Source organism: Gallus gallus, chromosome Z, assembly GCF_016699485.2.
Source record: "Gallus gallus isolate bGalGal1 chromosome Z, bGalGal1.mat.broiler.GRCg7b, whole genome shotgun sequence".
Taxonomy (NCBI): Eukaryota; Metazoa; Chordata; class Aves; order Galliformes; family Phasianidae; genus Gallus; species Gallus gallus.
This window is the reverse complement of record NC_052572.1, coordinates 38,302,724-38,322,986: the sequence shown is the minus strand read 5'-3', so window position 1 is coordinate 38,322,986 and position 20,263 is coordinate 38,302,724. Positions and strand designations below refer to the sequence as shown.

Sequence of the window (20,263 nt, the reverse complement as noted above, 5' to 3'; positions counted from 1 at the left end):
AGTACCACCTCTGTACTAGAGTATGGCACTTCTCACAGGTGCAGAACAGATCTGCAGAGTCCACTAGACAGACAAACAGTAAGTTCTTGAAGCAGTGTCACTGAAGTGATCTCATACCCATTACTGAGAAAGGCACCAGTTTCATTTTTACCATTACTAAAGGCTTCCCTGAATTTCTTCTCTATATATCAAGCATAAGTGTAACATCTGTAGAAGCGGCCATAGGCTCAATGGTACAAAAGCAACTCTCAAAGACCTTCCTTTCTTTCTGTAGGTTAGCCCCCGAGACATTAACAGTAACTTTTGATGAATCTGTTAAGTATTCCTTCACTACGATAGAACAACCATCCATACCAAGTCTATGTGACAATGACCATTTTTCCCTTCATACCTGCATTCCTGTTGGTTTCATCAAGTACACTGGCCTTCCTAAAAAAAGCAAACCTTTTTTCTGTTTTAAAGTACAAACAGCTTTTTCAGCTTCCTTCTCCTTTCTTAAGACTTACAATACATATAATATGATGCACTAATTTGATTTTTGGTGTTCTTCCTGGCTCAGCTGAGGCACAGCTGGAATTTCCCTCCCAGACAAATTCCTGGGTGTCAGTTCAGCATGGGGTCCTCCAGGACCTTGGCAGTATTTGTAATGCTTTTTTGAGGAAGGAGACGAAAGATATCATTCAGATGCAGTTGTAAACAACCGTTGTGAAAACAAAAGCAACTTAAACTGTTGAGTAGATGGAACTTTCACAGAGTGCTTCATATCCATATCCCACTGGTGTGTATATATGCACAGTTAATTTATTGCTTGTGAAAATAACAATTCACTCTGATAGAAATGAGAGAGAACTTGAGCAAACCTGCTACTGTGTAGTTCTGGTAGAAGACCTGAACCACTCTTTTGCAGTGAAAACTAATGATGTCAAAATGAAGAGATCATGTAGAATGTGTCCAATAATAATGTGAGGTATCAAATAAACTACTTTATTTTCTACTAGGATTCTTGCTCATTCTTAAACTCTGGGGGCAGTTCACCAATAATATTCTATCAGAATTTACTTAATGTTTTAGTTCATATTCTTGATTGTTTACTTTTGTTGGCAATACTGTAAAATCAGGTGTCTGACAGACAGTTCTAATTCTCAAGATTTAAGTATAGAAAAGTTGAAAAGTTTCGTGTTTGGATTGAGTATTGCTGAAATTGAATAGTTTTTCTGAAAAAAAAAAATATATATATATATATATAAAACTTTTTAAGGCAAATGGAACAAAGGATAATTGTGACAATATTTTGATTTTACCTTAGCATCCTCTGGACTTTTAAAGTTAATAATTTTTCCAAATTCTTTGGCGTGGAACACAGACTTTACTCGTTCCTTAAAAAAAAAAAAAAAGAATAACAATCAGTTAGTTTCTTCAAAATTGATTGGACAAGAAGGAATGGTTTTAAATGAAAAGAGAGGAAATTTAGATTAGATGTCAGTGGGAAGTTTTTCACATAGAAGGTGGTGAGGTGCTGGAACAGGATGACCTGAGAATATGTGGGTGCTTCATCTCTGGAAGTGTTCAAGACCAGGCTGGATGTGGCCCTGGGCAATCTGATCTAGTTGGGAGGTTGGATGATTTTTGAGGTCCCTTCCAATTCAAGCAATTCTGTGATTCTATGAAAATATGTAAGAACTACTCACCAATTATTTAATATTAAGGCAGATATGGTTCAGAGAGCACCATGTGCCTATTATACTAATCTGATTGTGTCACATCTTACGCACACACCCCGAGAAACTTTATTTTCTGCATAAAAACATAGTAGAGTGGAATTGTCCAGTGGTAACAAATTTCTTTATGCCATGGAGCCACCATTGGGCTGTAAAAAAAAAGTAGGAATGGATGGCAGATAATAGTATATGTGGAGTAACAATCCAGTACTCCATATTAATAACTTTTCATTAGCTTTCAAGTCATCATCTGGATGGACATCCTACTAGTACTGATTTACAAGCAGTGGACTCAGGTAGTGAAAATTGCAATTCAGGCTCCAGAAATAAAACAGAAGTAGTGCTTCAAAAAAATGCAGTTTTCAGCCACAGATTTCAAGAAAAAGCATACTGCAGGCATGTGATTGGACTCCGAAGTGATTGCTGTATTAGGATAAAGATGGATGTGTTATTTAGCAGCATTTGAAATTATAGAAACTAATAATTACGGTAGGATTTTATACTATAAAAATTCACTTGCAGTTAGAATTCCAGTTTAGAGGATTCCAAAGCAATATGACTCTGCCTTTTGCACTCTCCAGTAGAAAAAAAGTGTAAGTGATAAACTTTGAAGGCACAATGTCAAGATTGTCCTGACAACCAAAATGTGTAATTACACACATGAAACTTAATGAAAACAGAAACAAACAAACAAACAAACAAAATAAACCCTCTGTCAGGTAAGTTCACTGATTCAGATTTCAGTCACTATCTCAGAAAGAATTCAAAGAGCTATTTTTTATAAGGAATGTTGGCTCTGGTTCAGTTGTCAGTGCTTAAATATCTTATTACTTTCCACTGCCAGGGAAATAAAGGTTTTGTTTGTTTCAATGAAAAGTATGAAATGTGCCAGTTTGTCTAAATTTGCAAATGTTAGCAAGAATATCCCCAATACTCAAGGAACAACTTCAGCTGCAAACACAGAGTGCATTCTGCTTAAAAATAGACAGAAAATCGTAATCTAAGGGTTGCCAATGCCATATTTGAACTCCTTTCTCTAAGTACACCTCAACTAGGGGAGAGACCAGGAATTCAATTTTATAAACAAACACTAAAAGAAAACAAAATGTGATCAGGTTAACATACCTTTGCTTCAATGCGTAATCTCCTGCCATCAACAATGAACGGTTCTTTCGTAAATTCATCATAAGTGTATTGCCACTCACATGTCAACTGTCCAAATGTCCCTTTTGTCACAAATAGGACACCACTAGGCAACAACAACAAAAAAGATACTCATAATTTAAAAATTAATGTAAATGTAATGTAAAATACCTCACGTTATCAAGTTAATCTACTGACATCATACATTTATTCTGAAACATTTCATGTCTAATTAGATATAAGAACTACACAGCATGGTTTCTGAAAGTCTGAATTTTGAGTGCTCTCATTTAGAATAGTTTCATAGCAAAAGAAAAACTATTTTTTTCTAGCTATGTTTCTGCAAAATGTTACAGACTTTTAATTTTTGAAGGATACTTGATACTTAACCATTAAACACTGCTGGCTCTCTGTTCCTATATTATGCATTTTCCTTCATTATGCCAACTTCTAAGAGAATCTCACAATTCCTCTGACCTCAGCCTTATCAGATTTATTACAAATCTTGCTCAGCTAGAGAAATCACAAAACCAACAATCATTTCCTCTCCTTAAATAGAAAACTTATCATGACACTCAAAGAACATACTCTTGTGCTGAACAGTGCTGCTGTGGAAGTGATTAACAAAATGCACACTAAGCATGCCTTCCCCAGTACTCTATCCATATACATAATGACACACATGTCAAAGCACAGTTACTGATTAAGAATTATTAAGACATGCACATTTTTTATGATAGAGGTTTACATACTTATTACTCATAGTCAAAACTGCTTACCTCTTTGTCACCATTAGCAGATCTGTACTGTTGACCATAGCATGTGCAATATATCTGAGTTTTGCAAATCGTCCATTTTCAATTTTCTAAAAGAGACAACATTTTTATAGCTTTGAGTATGCATGTATAAACTAATGTGTTTATTATTTGTTTAAAATGTATTATGTCGCAGAAGAATAAGCTGTAACAGCATATACCACATACTTTTAAGTAAAAGACTTCTTTCATAACTCAGGATATGGCTAACAGGTCTGTGACAGCTAATGTTTACAATATGTGGAATTATTTGCTCCTTAGAAATGCAAATATGCCAACAGAAATCAATCCTAGCAAGAAGTGGCAAGGAATAATGTAATTATTACATATTTTTAGTGCACTCCAAACTACCACTCAAAAAATTCAAAGACAACACAAGAAATAATTAAAGTATGCCTAAGGAGACTCTTTTAATTTTTATGAAGAGCGAACTCCAAAACATTGGAGTCATTAACCCTGGGTTCAGTCCATACTTAACTCTACGAAATCCTACTTGTCATACATACAATGAAACTTAAAGATGCATTCAAGGTTATGCTTATCACTTTCATCTATTCTTTCATTTCCCCCTGAACTTGCTTAACTTAAAACAACAACAACAAAAAAACCCACAATTGCTGTGAATATTGTAGCTGAATATTCCTTACTGGGCAACAACTTTACAACACAGTGACAGCAGATTAGTTTTCTTTTTCTTTTCTTTTTTTCTTTATTTGTATTTTTTTTAACAGAAGCTCTGTAATTTTAACATGTCTTGGAAACTAAGAGATTTCTGACTTGCCAGGCAATTACTGATCACGCTAGTGATCACATTAAGATCAGTACTGGAAGTAAAAATAGATTAGTATAAACAAGTATAATTCAATAAACAGCCAACTGTAAACATACTGAAAACATAGGTTACCTGTCACAATAGTTAAAATGCCAGAATACAACCAATGTCAAATGATAAAGACACTTAACTAAGTCTACATTAAGACTGGAAATCTGATAGCACAGATAACTCCACTTGGCCAGTTTTCTAAAAATGATGTCTTCCCTCAAAGATGCTGATTCTTTCATTACTGAAATACAAGAACATTTGAGTAATAGGTTCCCAAAATAAATCTTTCCAGAAAGCACATGAACAGCAAATCAAAATTCAGATTATTTTCCTGTCCCCATACCTGCTGGCCTGCAAAATTACAACTGTCTATCGTGTACCTCCCTGTTTTAGTCACTGCTCAAGTTCATTAATGTAAAAGTTAACATCAAGGTCAAGGAGAATACATAAAAATGAATAGCATAATAAATGCAGAATTAAGAGCTTAGTAAATTGGAAATTTATATTTTATTTTCTTCTCTTCTAGAACGATTTTTGAAAACTCTTTAGTCAGGCTATGCATGTCTAGGTTTGTCACCAGAGGATTCAAGTTTCTTCCTGCATCTCATATGAAATAGAAGCTTGGACCACTAAGTAACTAAAAAATTATCTCACAAGGCAGTTTCCATCAATGCATAAAGAGTAAGGATAATTGAACAGAGGTAACCAATATAGACAGTGGCATTTAATTTTGTAACAGTTGCAGCACATTCTGAATTTTGGTCAGCAATTTCTCTTACTGGTCCAACACTCCCAGAGTATAACCAGGACCTGTCTTCTACTAACAGCAGCAGGGGAGAAGCATTTAGAAATTTAGTCTCATCATGATGTAGAGGATCTCTAGTCTTTCTCTTGCATCAAAACAAGACTTTCTTAATTTTTGTGTGGCACTGGATTAAGTCCTGAGCTGGACTAACGAGAACCAAGTTACCTCTTTTTGGCTTCTCTTTTTTGCCTTACTAGGCAATATTTGACAAGTCATGTTGCTCCACTGTAACTCATGCAGTTTACTGATAATGTACTGAGAATTATGATTTACATAAATGCAGTTCTTAAGCATCACAGAGGTTGAAATCCTACAAGGCAGCTATACATACATGCCAAAAATTCCATGGAAACTACTAAAATTCACATAGAAGCAACTCACTTAGCACAGAGATATTGTTAGCATGTGGTACACAAAGCTGTCCAGACAGCTGAAGTGAGATCAAACTACTACTCATTGTTAGCTCTAAGTCAAAGATAGCAAATTCACATTATCTGTGTTCCATAGTTTTGTAGACAGCAGATGTTAACTGGGAAATTAACACAGGACAAGTGTTGTGCAAACACAAAATATGCATCTGTACCAATGCCTATGGTTACTTAGGGTAGTTTATTTTCTATCCTTTTTCTTTTTTTGCAAATCCCTTTTCACATTAGACATGCACCTACCCGTTATAAAATACATCATAAAAGGACAGACAAATTTACTGCTGATTTCTCACAGAAATAGCACTACTATGTTCTGCCAGCAAAATAGCTGATAGAACTCAAACGCACAAGGACATAAAATTTCTCTCTTAAAAATATATGAATGAATTTTAATTGCATTGTATCTAGCTAATAATTATCTTATACCAACTGTTCGATGATGCAAAACTGCAGAAGTCAACATTAGTCAATCACTGTTTCTTCAATATCAGTTGTGCTACTGTAAGAAATCAAAACCTGATTTTTAAAACAAAATTTCCATGCTTCGGTTTGAAAAATAGTTAATCCGAATGTTCTGATCTACTGGGTCCACTTTGAAATTAAATGAAACAGTTGAAAAAGGACACTCGAGCAGCTGTAAAATGCACAGCAATAAAAGCATAAATGCACTCTTTAGAAAGTTATTCTTACTTGTAATTCAGATAATTAGATATTTCCATGATAAACTAATTGTAAATTTGATCATCTGTGCAGGGGAAAGCAAATATGATCAGTGTCTAAAAGTGGCATCTCTGCATTTAGAAAGATTCCAAACCATCGTACATGCCTTTAATTCACTGGAAAAGAAGCACATAGGCCTTTGATTATGTTAGAAATGAAAAAGAAAAAAAAAAATGTAACTAGGGGAACAAGATTTAAAATATATGGTACTTCTGGTTATAGCTCTTACCAAAATGTAGTAGCAGTATGTGAGAAACAAAAGTTGGAATGTTTGACATCATTTTTGAACTCCTCGACTGAATAAAGTTTGTAAAAAGTTTGTAAAGCCTTACCACTTAATTAAAAAGTAATTATACATATGCTACCCTTTTCTATTGGTGTTCAGATCAACTTTATTTTTTTTACTAGGCTTTTAGATTGCCAGTCTATTTCCTCGTTGTATCGAGTCCAGCCACAATTCCAGAGAAGCCAGTAGGAATCCCAGGGAGAGGGAAGACAGTTGCCTTAACAACCCCTCCCTTTCCCTTTTTTCTCCCAGCTTTCATTCCTAAGCACAATGTATCATGGTATGCAGTCTCTCTTTGGTCAGCTGTCTTGGCTGCGTACCCTCCCAGCCTCTTCTGCATTTCATAGTGGGACAACATGAGAAATTGAGAAGGCTTTGACACTGCAAACGCAAGTCAGGAAGAACTAATACATCAGTGTTCATCAACACCTTTGATCACAAATCCAAACCAACATCTTGTGAACTACACTGAATAAAATTAATTCTACACAAAACATTTGAGTAGAGAAAAAAACTTGCTTGTATTTTTGCTAGAAACTTCAATACTGATTTCATCTTTCAACTCAAGTCATAAACTGACTTCTTCAGAAGTTGCAGAATTACCATTCTCAGCAGGCTAACCTGATATGACTATATATTCAATATTCTCCATAGAAATATTAGTTCTAAACAGCACTTAGGTTAGATTTAGCTTAATTGTGCAAAGAAAGGAAAAAAGTTGTTAAAAAGAGACAACACAGAATAAAAGCATTCATTTTTCTGCTATGCAGAATTCTCTCCTCATCCTTTATTAATGAGAACTAAAAATTAATCTATTATCTTCTAATTCCGGCTATCCTAATGTACAATGCCACTCTATAAAAACAAACAAACAAATAAACAACAAAGCTAAGGCTTTTGTCCAATATCTGTAACCTGTAAAATTCAAGATTCCATTCAGGCATGCTGAGCATTAATCCAGAGCTCAGTGTGTTTGTCTTAAGAGAAATCTTTGGTCACAGTTAACATTTCACTCTAAGGCAGGACTACAAAAATCAGGACAGTATCTTTCTTTCAGGAATGCTTCCTTCACAACAGAAATTTAATTTGCCTATGTAAATTGGCAGAATATCTTAGTATTCATACCAAAAACTGTCTTTTCATGCACTGAGTCTTTTCATGCACTGAGCAGAGAAAACATACCAATCTATGAGTTCACTTTGATGACCACATACAGATGTTTTAGAGTTTTCTGCCAACACAACCAAAGTTCTTCAGTATGTACCATCTGAAGCACTTGACTGGTTCAACTGAGAATCAGGGAAAAAGATTGCGGTTTTTCTGCATTTTATGATAGCTAACAAGGTGGTGTATACTTTGCTTAGGACACATCAATTTCCACCATAAGTACTGCATATATACATATGAGGCATACACGCAGTTTTATTTTAGCTTGCGACTGAAGCAAAAGTCACACAAGCTTCCATGTTATTTGTAAAGACCTGGTATTAGCGTCAGTCTCAAACAGCTTATAAGTATATACAACTCGTCTGATCGGGGATGGGTAATGTTTACATGATTATATTCAAGCTTTCTACATATAGGTGGGTAAGGTTTCTCTTTAATCTAGACACAACAGACTTTCCTAGGAAGGAAGAAAATGACAGCTATTACTCAACTGTGGGAAAACTAGATAACATGCATGATAGCAGATGCCTGGTAAGGTTCAGGACAATGTAGGAAAAAAAGTTATTTTCAACCTTGGGAAGTATTTCTGCCTATAAATTTAAGAAATAAAATCTCAGTTTTAGCATGCCAATGTACTAAAGGATATGGATTTTTATATTTGATGAGAACTTAAGCATCAAATATACCAAGAGACATGATGGAAAGAGAATAAAGGAGTATGATACTTTCTTCCACTCCTTGGCTGTTCTTTTTGGCATATTGGCATTTGAATACCAAGATGGGTTTGAATAATCCATTTAAACATTCCATTACCTGATCAAAACTTGCTTAATGACCAAAAAGGTACATTGAACTGAAAGCTGAATACATATTTATTAATTTTTAATGCTGTATTAGGATTCTGCATGGAAAAATTGATTTAGAGACTAAATTGATTAACATCTCTTTAAGCTTAAAACTACAGTGGCATTGTTCGAGAAACAGCCCTTACGCAGCACCGTACAAAAGCCCACACAAACTCTCATTTTGAGAGAGAAAATTAAAAACAATAGAAAAACAGAACACTGATTTCATGAGGGAAGCGATAATAAACGATGAATATAAGCATGAGACAAGCCCTTCTTCCAGCATTAATTGCCAAAGGGCAAAGGTCAGTGATTTCTGGCAGAACTCTTCAGCTTTTGTCAATGACTCTTAATAAAGTCTTTTAAATGACTCCAGAAATGTTCTATGGCATTTATCTGTAGTGACTTTAAGTCTACAGAACTTCAGTTGATAAAACATGAACAAAATGATGTACTGAATAACATCAAAGAGCACAGCCAGATCTTCACCTCAGCAAGTAGGAAGCAGACAAACTGAAGTTACCACTATGCAAGTCACTAAAAGTAAAACTAAATGTGCCAAAAAAGCTGTATCAGCTAATTTTTCTGCAGCTTACAGCAGAAAATTTGGCAGACTTAGTTGAAAGAACAGCCTGTAGTTCCTGGAGTCTTCGATAACAGCACTGGAATTCAGATTCACAGAATTACAGAATGGCTGTAGTTGGCAAAGACCTCCGGATCTATCTGTTCCCACTCCTCCTCCTCAAACAGGGCCAGGTGGCTCCTGGAGATTTCCAAGAGAGGAGTACCTGTGCAAGTGCTCCACCCCCACCCAATGAAATGGGTTCAGAACAGAGGGAAATGTAGTTCTAACGTAACAGGTGATACAGTTTTTGTTGTCCTAAATCCAAATTATGTATTTTTCCCAATAGATACATACACTGTACACACACACACACACACACACAGCTAAAGACAGAAAAAAAAATTGTACAAAATACTTGCTTTTATTTAAATAAAGCTTTTGTAGATATTTTAAAAATACAACTAAACTCTAAGAAGAAAACAAAATAATTAAAGGTATATAATCATAATTTACTGGCTTTTTTTTTTTTTTTGAGTAGCATTCTGAACTTCTCAATTCACGCTAAGTTTAAATTAATCTGTAATGATTTGTAGTATTGTATATTTAGAAAAGCTAAAAAGGTCAACTTGACAGGGAAAGTGTATAATCTCTAAAAATCAAGTTCTTTTTGGGGAGGGATGTTTCTTCTTCTGTCAGAAATGTTTGTTTGTTTTTTAATCTAACGGTGTTCTATAACACAGAAAAATGTTTTGTTATAAAAAGGATACGCACTATTTTGTTAGACAGATCACTAACGAAGGAAGACATAACTTTACAGAATATAAGAAAGTGCCTTAAAAGCCAAGAAGGAAGAAGAAAATTTCAGATAATACATTTAAATTACTAAAATCCAGTAAAGTTACTAAAAGGCATCAGTAACCTTTCCAGAAATTTGAACCTAGAAATGCCCTCAACTTTTTGTCATTACATGTCTTTTTTCAAGATTGAAGATAATTCCCAGTGTTCTTCAAGTATTTACATTTCTGATATCCACTGATACCTGAAAATTCCAAAACCTTCCAACAGTGTTTCAGTCAGTAACACAATCTTTAATCTACTTCTATACAACTTTGTGATTCTATTATTACAAACTAAATAGCTGTACAATATAGGTAGTTATCTTAAGCATCATTAGTCTAAGATAAAAGAAGCTCTCAAGTTGAGTTTTCACTCCTTTGATCAAGGAGATTACAGGATTCCTTGGCCAACTGTGCAAGAATCAGCAGCCTTTAAAGGCACACAGCCAGAATAAACACACTTAATTTTAATAATTCTTTCCTCAGAATTTTGACAACTGAAAGACAACAGACAGTGAAACACAAGATGGCGCTGGATAAATTTGAAATCATCATAGAAGCTCTTTTGCTTGAAAGCAATTCCAATTCTTCAGGTTTAGCTGAAGAGTTTTTTCTTACTATGGTAATTACAGTTATATAAATATCTGTTGCAAGGCATCTTTAAAATTCATCACAAAAACATAATTTGAAGGAAAAATCACACAGAAAAAAAAAAAGAAAAGAAAACCTTCCAGTGAATTCAAAATAAAACAATTATACAGAAACAAGTAACACTGTTCTTTAGATTTTACAATATAAAGTTGTTCAGTGTTCTTATTTAGTGGTATTCCGCATCTGGCTAAATAACATTCAGCAGCATCTATTTTCTTATCTATGCTTTACCGCACAAAGCCTTATAAAATACAGGCATTTTCTGAAGCTATCATTGATTTTACATAGGGGTTTTCACTTTTTATTACTGTCACCATGAAAGGAATATAAATGTTAAATTTATAACAAAATCACTTAAGGTTACAATTTAAAACAACTAACTAATTTCATACAACTGAGGATTCCAAATGACACACAACTTAAGCATTCAAGAGTTATGGTAAAATAAATGATGAATGAAAGTATAAGAGCTTAAGTTAAACGTCACTTTCAAAGTAGATGCATTTTGTTTTTAAGTACTTTCATGGATAGTGTTTTGACATAATCTAGTTGCAGGAAATATAAACTGTGATGCTGGAACAGAACAGATGAATCAATTTTAGAATAGTTTAGATGTATTTATTGTTAAGAAGAAAAGCAGACAAAATAGTTTTGAAATATGAAATAAATAGAATATTAAACAAACAGTATTATAACACTGACTATACAATTCAATGAAGTACTACTAAACACATTTATGACCCTCTACCAAGTTATAAATAAGAATGCAAAAATATTAAATACATATCGTAGAAACACATGTGGAAATAAAAGCTAGGATATGACATCATTATATCTTTCAGCAAGATTTTCACCCATTATTCAGCTATATATAACAAAAAAAAAAACCCTGTATGTAGATTTGTTATATATATTTGCCACTTTGTATAGCACTCATCATCATACACTTTATTTGCATTTCCCCCTCCTTCCCTCCCCCCTTTTTTTTTATTTTTAATTTTTGCACAGTTTTAGAAGTTAGTCAACCCTGATTGCTCAGTGGGAATTGTAGAAAGAACATTTAATACTGAATGATCAAAAGAATATGACAAAGGCCATATGTGTATCTATTACAGTACATATTATCCTAACTGTCATCATCATCATCACTACTATCGTGAGTCTTAGTCCATTCCCTGTAGGCCTGTCTTTTCTGAAAGCATGACAAGAGAAGAAGAAAGCAGAAGTATTAGTTTAGAATGATTTGTTTGGCTGGAAATTTTTTTTAATTTAAGCAAAATAATAAGACAATATTTCTGAAGTGACAGTACATGGCAAAGTACCGGCATGTTGAATTGCCTCCTATATTCTATTCATTTTGGTCAGCATTTACAATCACTAAAAGAAGTTTTGTTTGGATCTAACCTGATATTCTGCTGAAAACACTACCGCACAGTAACTGCACTACCAATGCAGACATATATGCAAAAATAAATAAAAAAAGGATAAGGTTACTACTCTTTCTCCTCATAACAAGACATTATGCTATCTAAAATGTTGCATACAGGGGGGTATGTAATGCTGAGTCTCATATCTCTAGAATAAAAAACGTTAAGAACCAAAAACCCTGGTTGAAGAGCAATAGGATTAAGGATTAAATACATATTCTATGCCACGGAATTGTTAGGAGTAAATTATAACATGAAGCACTGAATTTTGTAAGTTTTAGTTACTTTCAAATAGTGGCTGCCATCACAAAATGTGACAAATTTAATAGTTTTGCATATATAAGTTGGCTAATTGAAGGTGGTAGTAATGAACTCAACAATACAACAGAGAAAAACTGAAATTACAGATGACATTGCAGAGTTTCCTTAAAAAAAAAAAAACCCAAATGCGAACATGTAAGAGAGATTAAGAAAAAGTAAAAATAATGCTATATCTTTACAAATATTTCCATGTTAGTGCTGAATTTGGTAGCCTGTTAGCTTTTGTTTAAATGATAAACTTTTAAACAGAAAATGGAATGTTTTTTAAGTCCCTTCTCTTGACAGAAAGAAGAGGAACATTAACAACCTTATACTGCTCATTAGTGGTAGCTTTCAGCCACGCTATATTTAAGACAATGCTTCTACACACTGCTTTCAGTTACTTCGCACACATCAAAAAATCTTCTCCAAAATCTACTAAATTCTTATCTAAATCTCCCTAGAGGTTATTTCTGTATGACTGCATCCACATTTACACAATGAGAATCCTTCAATGATTTAAAAATAAATTTATTGTAAATAAATTATATATTTATATATTAGATATAAATTATATTATTAAAAATAAAAAATAAACCTGAAGTGCTTATATCTCCAGTTTCCATTAATGCACTTTCTAACTACTTCCTTACTACTTACGTGCAAGCATTTTTACAATGCAATTTTATTTATAACTGAGGAGAAAAATATAAACTTTGTGTGTTGCATAATAACGGAATTTATTTTCACTTTTATATCTAGGTTAAATTTGCTTCAGTGGTATCTGAATGAAATAACTTCCCAAACTCAGCATGTTCCTCATGTAAAAAGTATTCCACTTCAGAATTGTTTACATTATTTTAATGTCTGTAGAGTGACATAGATGCAGCTATTTCAAGTACATTTATTAAGTACACTTAATGTGTTATTTTATATAAAACTGTGATGAAAAAGTCACCATTTAGAATTTGTATAACAAAGTCACTGATAAATATATTATCACCACTATTAATCAAAAATAAAGATTTAGGACAAGCTATTTATTTATACATAATATATTTACTATTATATAATTTTATAAAATATTTATAAACTATTTTCTTTTAAAGTATTCCATATCTTTCATCAATCTCCTCAGATACATTGGTATAAATTATGATGTTTTCTTCAAAAGTTACATCATGGAAATTGCCACCAAAGTGTTCATAAATCTATTAAATTAGGTGGAACTTTCTTAACTACCGAGTTACTGGGTAAGGGGTGACAGGTTTTTTTTTTGTTTTTTTTTTTTAAGGGTACTTCTACAAAACACTTAGTTTAACATATTAAGTGCTAAATTTTATGTCATTCCTTCACCTGTAACATTTGACTTCCAGTTCCATCTCTTAATCTGTAAGGTCTAATAACACCATCTTCACCAAAGAAGCGAGGCGGGCGTAGGCTTACCACATCTTCTGATGAATCTGCAACTCTGACAATAAATCAGCAAATTTAAGTTACATATCAGTATAGGTACTTAGCTATAATATTTACCAAAGTCCCTATTTTATAGTCAAAATATTGCAAATTCATGTACTAGTACAGTAGTTGTTCTCTGTATAGACATTTGACACATAAATAGAAAGTAACCACTCTATGAAATAATTATAAGGTTTCTAATTAATGCAATCTACTTCAGAGAATGACTTCTACAACATGAAATGGCACAAAGCAGAACACAACTGCAGTACTTCATAGAAGCAGAGAACACTTGAAGTTGGAAGGAAACTGTGGAAGTCGTGTTGCCCACCCCCCTACTCAAGCAGGGACAAGCAGAGCAGGATGCCCAGGACCATGGCCAGGCAAGCTTTTGGAAATCTCCAAGAATGAAGACTCCACAACACCTCTGATCAACCTATGCCAATGCTTCATCTCCCACAGAGCAATGAAATATCTCCTGATGTCAAAATAACTTGTGTTCCAGTTTACGCCCATTGCTTTTAGTCCTGTCACTGGACACCACTGAACAGAGCTAGGTTCTTCTTGATACTCCCCCTTCAGGTATTTATAGATATTGATAAGATCATCTCATACTGCAAAAGCTTCTTTATGGGTGATAGTGCCAAAGGCCTTAGCAAAGTCTAGGAAGATAATGCTCTTCTCTCATCCATTAGCCTGGTGCTTTCATCACAGAAGCTTATCAGTTTGGTTAAGCATGATTTTCTCTTAGTGAACGCACACTGACTATTTTTGGTAATTTTCTTATTGCTCATAAGCCTGGAGATTGTTTCCAGTATGATTCCATCACTTTCCCAGATCAGGTGAGGTTGACTGACCTCACTACAGTTTGCCAGGTACTTCTTCACAACTTTTTTGAAAACAGAAGTGACACTTCTTTTCCTCCAGTCTTCAGACTTGTATTAATCGTCAGAATTGACCAAAGATTATCTCATAACAATATCTACCAGCTCCCTCAGCACATGCAGGTGCATCCCATCAGGGTCCATAGGCTTACATATATTCAGTTTGTCTTAAGTATTCCCTGACCTGATTCTCTTCCACTGAGAACACACCTTTCTTGTTCCAGTATTTGCCCTGATCTCTGGGAAGTGGAATTCCTGAAGGCCAGTCTTGCTTTTAAAAACAGGGACAAAGAATGTGTTTTGTTCATCAGTCTTTTCACTGCCTTTTATAATCAGCCCTCTTTCTTCATTCAGCATTTTGTCCACATTTTCCCTATTCTTCCTTTTGCTTCTTACATATTTATAGAAGTCACTTGTGTTTCCTTTGAAATACCCAGATTCAACTCCATTTGGGCTTTAGCTTTCCCTAGATTTCATCTCTGGATGCTTGGACAGTGCATCTGTACTCCTCTCAGTTTACTTGTTTTTGCTTCCACCCACCATATACTTCCTTTTCCTTGTGTGCAAGTAATGCCAGGAGCAACTTGTTCATCTCTGTAGATTTGCTGTCATTTTTGCCTGACATATAAATAATATAATTACTTAACATCTTAGTATTCTATTTAAAAATTTGAAGATTAAAGACATCCATGCTTCTTGTGTTCTCTTTGCACTTCTTTGCTACAATTTGAAGGGTAAAATACACAAGACACAGACAACTTCATGGTAGCAAAAATGGGATAGCTTACTGAGAAAAGATCAGTTAACAACTGTTCTGAGCAGGGTTTATGAAAAGACCTCTCAAAACACATTCTCCAACTTATTTACAAATTGTAAATGTTATCATAAACCCCTTTATGATAAACTTGAAAGGTGGGCCCTTGTAAACCTAGTGAGGTCCAACAAAAAGTGCAAGGTTTTTCACTTGGGTCAAAGTAATCTGAGATATGTAGACAAACTAGGAGAAGTCCTTGAGAGTAGCCATGCTGAGAAGGACTTATGGTTTTTGGTAGATGAAAAGCTTATCCTGGGTTCCATCAGAAGAGGGGTGGCAAGCAGGGTGAGGGAAGTGATTACCCCCCTCTACTGATGGTGTAGTAAGTCCAAGTCTGGGGCTTCCAACATAGAAAAGATGTAGAGATTTTGGAGATGGTCCAGAGGAGGGCCACAAAAGTGATCCAAAGCTTGGAGCACCTCTCCTATGAAGGTTTAAGGAACTGGCTTGTTCAATTTGGAAAAGAGAATGCTGTGGGGAGACCTCATTATGGCCTTCCAATATTTAGAGGGAGTTTATAAACATGAGGGAAATCAACTTTTTATACGGGCTGATAGTGATAGGACAAGGGGAAATAGTTTTAAACTAAAGAAAGGAACATTTACATTAAATGTCAGTTTTTTACTGAGAGGTTGATGAGGTGCTGGAACAGGTTGCCCAGATAGGTCATGAATGCCACATTCCTAGAGGTATTTAAGGTCAGGTTGGATGGGGCCCGGGGTAATTTGATCTAATACTTGACCTAGCAGCTGGCAACCCTGTTTGTGGCAGGGAGGTTGGAATTTGATGATCCTTGAGGTCTCTCCCAACCCAAGCCATTCTCTGATTCTATGATTAAGGCTAACTATAAGGAAGTGAGATTATCACATTATTCAGCAAGCAATTCTGTCAGAGTTCTCAACTGTGTCCTGGACTGCATCAAAAAAGGGGTGGCCAGCAGGTTGAAGAAGGTGATTGTACCCCTTTAGTCTGCCCTTCCAAGGTCCCTTCTGCAGTACTACGTTCAGGTCTGGGACTCCCAGAAGAAAAAACATGTGGAGCTGTTGGAAAAGGTTCAGAGGAAGCCATGCAGGTGGCACCTATTCTACCTACAAAAACAAGGAATACAAGCTTCCTTATAGGAAGGAAGCTGTGCTTCCTTCCTATACAAGCTTGTTTTTGTATACAAAAACAAGGAAACAAGCTTCCTTATACAAGGAAGCTGTGCTTGTTCAGCCTGGAGATGAGAAGGCTCTGGTGAGACAGGCTTTTCAGTACTACAGTCTTAAACTGCAGTTCAGGAGATACAGATTAAAGCTTGGAGTGAGTGAGGCATGGGAACAAGTTGCCCAGAGAAGTTGTTGATACCCCTTATCTATGGATAAGATAGATTTTTCATCTGCATTAATTTTAAACATGTTAAAGAAACATTAACACAGAGGTCATACAAATAGTCAACGTACCCCATCATCTTGATTCATGCTATATGCCACTCTTCATATTAATTTTACTTACTTTTTAATACCCTGAAATGTGCTGCTTGCCATGTCTATGATTCCTCCAGTCGGCCTAGCTACTGCTCCCACTAATCCTTTTCCAACACCTTTGAAAAAACCAGCTGCTCCTTCTTTCTGAGCTCCTAAAAGGATTAAGTTCAGCAAATTGTTAAGAAAAAAAGACCATCTTACAATATTATTTGTAATTACATTTGCTCTTATTTGATATCCAACTACAGTCACTTCCATATTTAAATTAGAATTTAGTGATAACAAAATCTTGATAAATGCAAAATCTCATCAAATATCAAGAATTTGAATCATATGAGCATAAGACCTAAACTTACCTCTTATTGGTTTTGTAACTATTCCTGTTATGCCACTGACAAAACCCTACCAAAAAGAAATGAAAGAGTTGTGACAAATGTTTCCAGATTATATTTTTTTATTCTTCTAACATTTTACTCATTACTTTTTTAGTGAATAGTCAGAAAGTATGTGTGTTGTAGTATTCTAAAATCCACTGCAAATTATTAGAATTAGAGGCACCCACTTCACCATTCCTTCCTTCTTGTCAATCGCCATATATTTTTCTTTAAAACTAGTACTCAGTTTTGGCCATATATTGGCCAACTAGAATTAAAGTGGAACAGCTCTACAGAAACCTCTACATTTGCTATTTTTACCTCTATAAAATTCAAACTAAAAAACTTTTTATCACTTTTTATTCTTACAGAAACTAATCCTTTTCCTCCACGAGTGATACCCTCTCTCAGACCAGTGGGCTGTTTATTCATGGCTTCTCTCCTTTTTTGCTGATAATCCTCATCCATTGTTATTGCAGCAACACCTTTTGCCATAGCACCAGTGATTCTTGAAGCAGCACCAGCTAATCCACCTATTAGAAAATAAAACAGTGTAAGTAAAATGCCACTGCAACTTACAAATACTTACCTTGCTTACTAATAAGCATGCTACTGTGATAATGTTGAAACCTACCAACAGCTCCCCCTACTAGTGCTTTAAGTCCTAGTGCCATTCCTTCTATAAATTCTTCAGGACCCTGGATGGCTCCCTGAGGAGGGAAAAAACAAAACAGTGCATTTATGCTATTTACGTAAGTTTCAGATTGTATATATACTTAAATTCTTATGTTTTCATTGTAACATATATATTTAACAGAGAGCAAATGAGATCTCTGTTAAGTTCATTCAAGCAGTATTTATCTACAGTAAGTATTGTGAGGAAAAGTCAATTGTGAATTAAGGTAAATAACTTGTTTTTACGTCACTTGAATTTTTCAGTAACTTTCCCTGTCACTTTCACTTTGATTTTTTCAATTCTACATCTCACCTTAAAACCATAAAAGTTATTAGTGTACCCAAATTTTCAATATAATTTATATCTAGCAGTTTTTGCAACATTTCACAAAAAGCCTGAAGAGATTTTTACCTGATAAGGTTCATAGAAAAATGCTTCTACTCCTTCAGATAAGCCTCTTATGAATCCAAATGGATTGCCCAAGACATCAAGACCAAGAATAAGAACATACATCTGCTTAATAGCCTAAAGCAAAAATAGATATTCAGTAAAAATATCTCAGAAAATATACTAAAAGCATTAAGGCATTGCTGTTTACTCAAAAAAGCAGATGAATTTAATATGAAGAACTCAATATTTGGAGAAGTAGACACAGATGTTTTAAAAATGATTATACAGAGAGCAAAACATACTAAAAATCAGTCAAATAATTCTACTGTTTGCAGGTATTTCACAAATAGTTGAGAATTTGAGATTTTCCAAAGCAAGCATATTACTTCACTCATACTGTGCAGCTACAGGGACAAAATTTGGCTGCACGCATAGACTAAGAGAATTTTGTTCACTATGACAGCAAAATAGCAAGGTGTACCAGAGCGGCATTGTGTTTGCTTCCACTACTGATTTCTGTAAGTTGTTTTGTTATGCACACTACTTTTCTTATCATAAGTTATAATTTAGCCATATTTATAGTCATAGTTTAGTAACATAACTTAGTTGCCTTCGTAAAGGCAACAGAATCCAACTAATGAGTAATAGGTTTTAATGTTTCTTACGTATTTAACCAATCTACAAACATACAAGGCTGCAATTAGTTATTGATTTTCATAGAACCAAAGCATACAATAACATTTTCAAAATATAAATTTACTGGAATGTTAAAATGTACTTATTCCAACCTGTTTTGAATAATGCTTTGTCACTGCTGATTGGAGCTGCTGTGTAGTACAGAAGTGATAGTTGAGTTCAAAAAATGCCAACCTATTAAGAAAGATTTTTAAGAAGTCCATATTATTCAGACCAAAATAAAATATAACCTTGATTTATAATATTGAATTGTTCTTTAGAAGTAGTCATTACAATGATATTTTGAACCTACTTAAAGAGAACATCTTGCACATCTGTGAGGGTGGCACCTATGCTCTTCAGAAGGAGGTTCAAGGACTGAAGTGGTATCAGTTCTTTCTTTCTTTCTTCTTTGTTACTATCTTCACCGCCAGTACTGAGTGAAAAGCTTAAGTGTAACTAAATGATAAAAAGAAAAAATGGGAAATAACAGGAATGTTTATTAGAAGTACCATATTTTGTATAGCACTTCTAATCTTGACTGAATTCAGACTTAACATAGATAACATAGAATGTGCATATGCCCTTTTAGGGCAATACAAAAAACAATGAAATTTAAATGCAGTCTGAATAACTGGAACTGCCTTTAAGAAAACAAGAACTCAAAACTGCCTAGTCACGTTTTCAGGTAAGGTCTCCACAATCTTTTAGCTATAATTTATTGGCTATTTTTCAAACCATTTTGCTTCCACAGCCAATACACAACACCGAAGCAGACAAAAAATGATAACATAGTGTGATGCCCAAGCAAGAAGACAAATAATTACTCATATAAGAACTGAAACGTACAGCAAAGAACAGTGCAGACCTGAACTAATCAAAATATTTGTTTCACAGAAATCGAAGTGACATTCTTAAAACAGAGAAGACATTCAGAAAATTTGCTGGAAGGGCTGTATGGGGCTTTCAAAATCAGACAAAAATAGGTTATATGCCC

At 34.5% G+C, this 20,263-nt stretch overlaps 1 protein-coding gene across 4 annotated transcripts in view; it reads right to left on the bottom strand.

The window, feature by feature from the left end:
• The window catches only part of VPS13A (vacuolar protein sorting 13 homolog A), a 103,572-nt gene that overhangs the window by 1,721 nt on the left and 81,588 nt on the right, over positions 1–20,263 (bottom strand). For 2 of the 4 annotated variants that reach the window (XM_015280270.4, NM_001277836.2), the window contains 11 exons: positions 19,580–19,725; positions 19,380–19,461; positions 18,613–18,726; positions 18,160–18,235; positions 17,895–18,058; positions 17,508–17,553; positions 17,180–17,303; positions 13,886–14,000; positions 3,641–3,726; positions 2,844–2,967; positions 1,302–1,376 (listed from right to left, as the gene is read on the bottom strand). In XM_015280270.4, coding sequence (XP_015135756.2) covers positions 1,302–1,376; positions 2,844–2,967; positions 3,641–3,726; positions 13,886–14,000; positions 17,180–17,303; positions 17,508–17,553; positions 17,895–18,058; positions 18,160–18,235; positions 18,613–18,726; positions 19,380–19,461; positions 19,580–19,725 — 1,152 coding nt within the window. Of the gene's footprint in view, positions 1–1,301; positions 1,377–2,843; positions 2,968–3,640; positions 3,727–11,398; positions 11,995–13,885; positions 14,001–17,179; positions 17,304–17,507; positions 17,554–17,894; positions 18,059–18,159; positions 18,236–18,612; positions 18,727–19,379; positions 19,462–19,579; positions 19,726–20,263 lie in introns of those variants that run through there. The other 2 variants (XM_015280271.4, XM_015280272.4) reach the window with 1 other exon arrangement.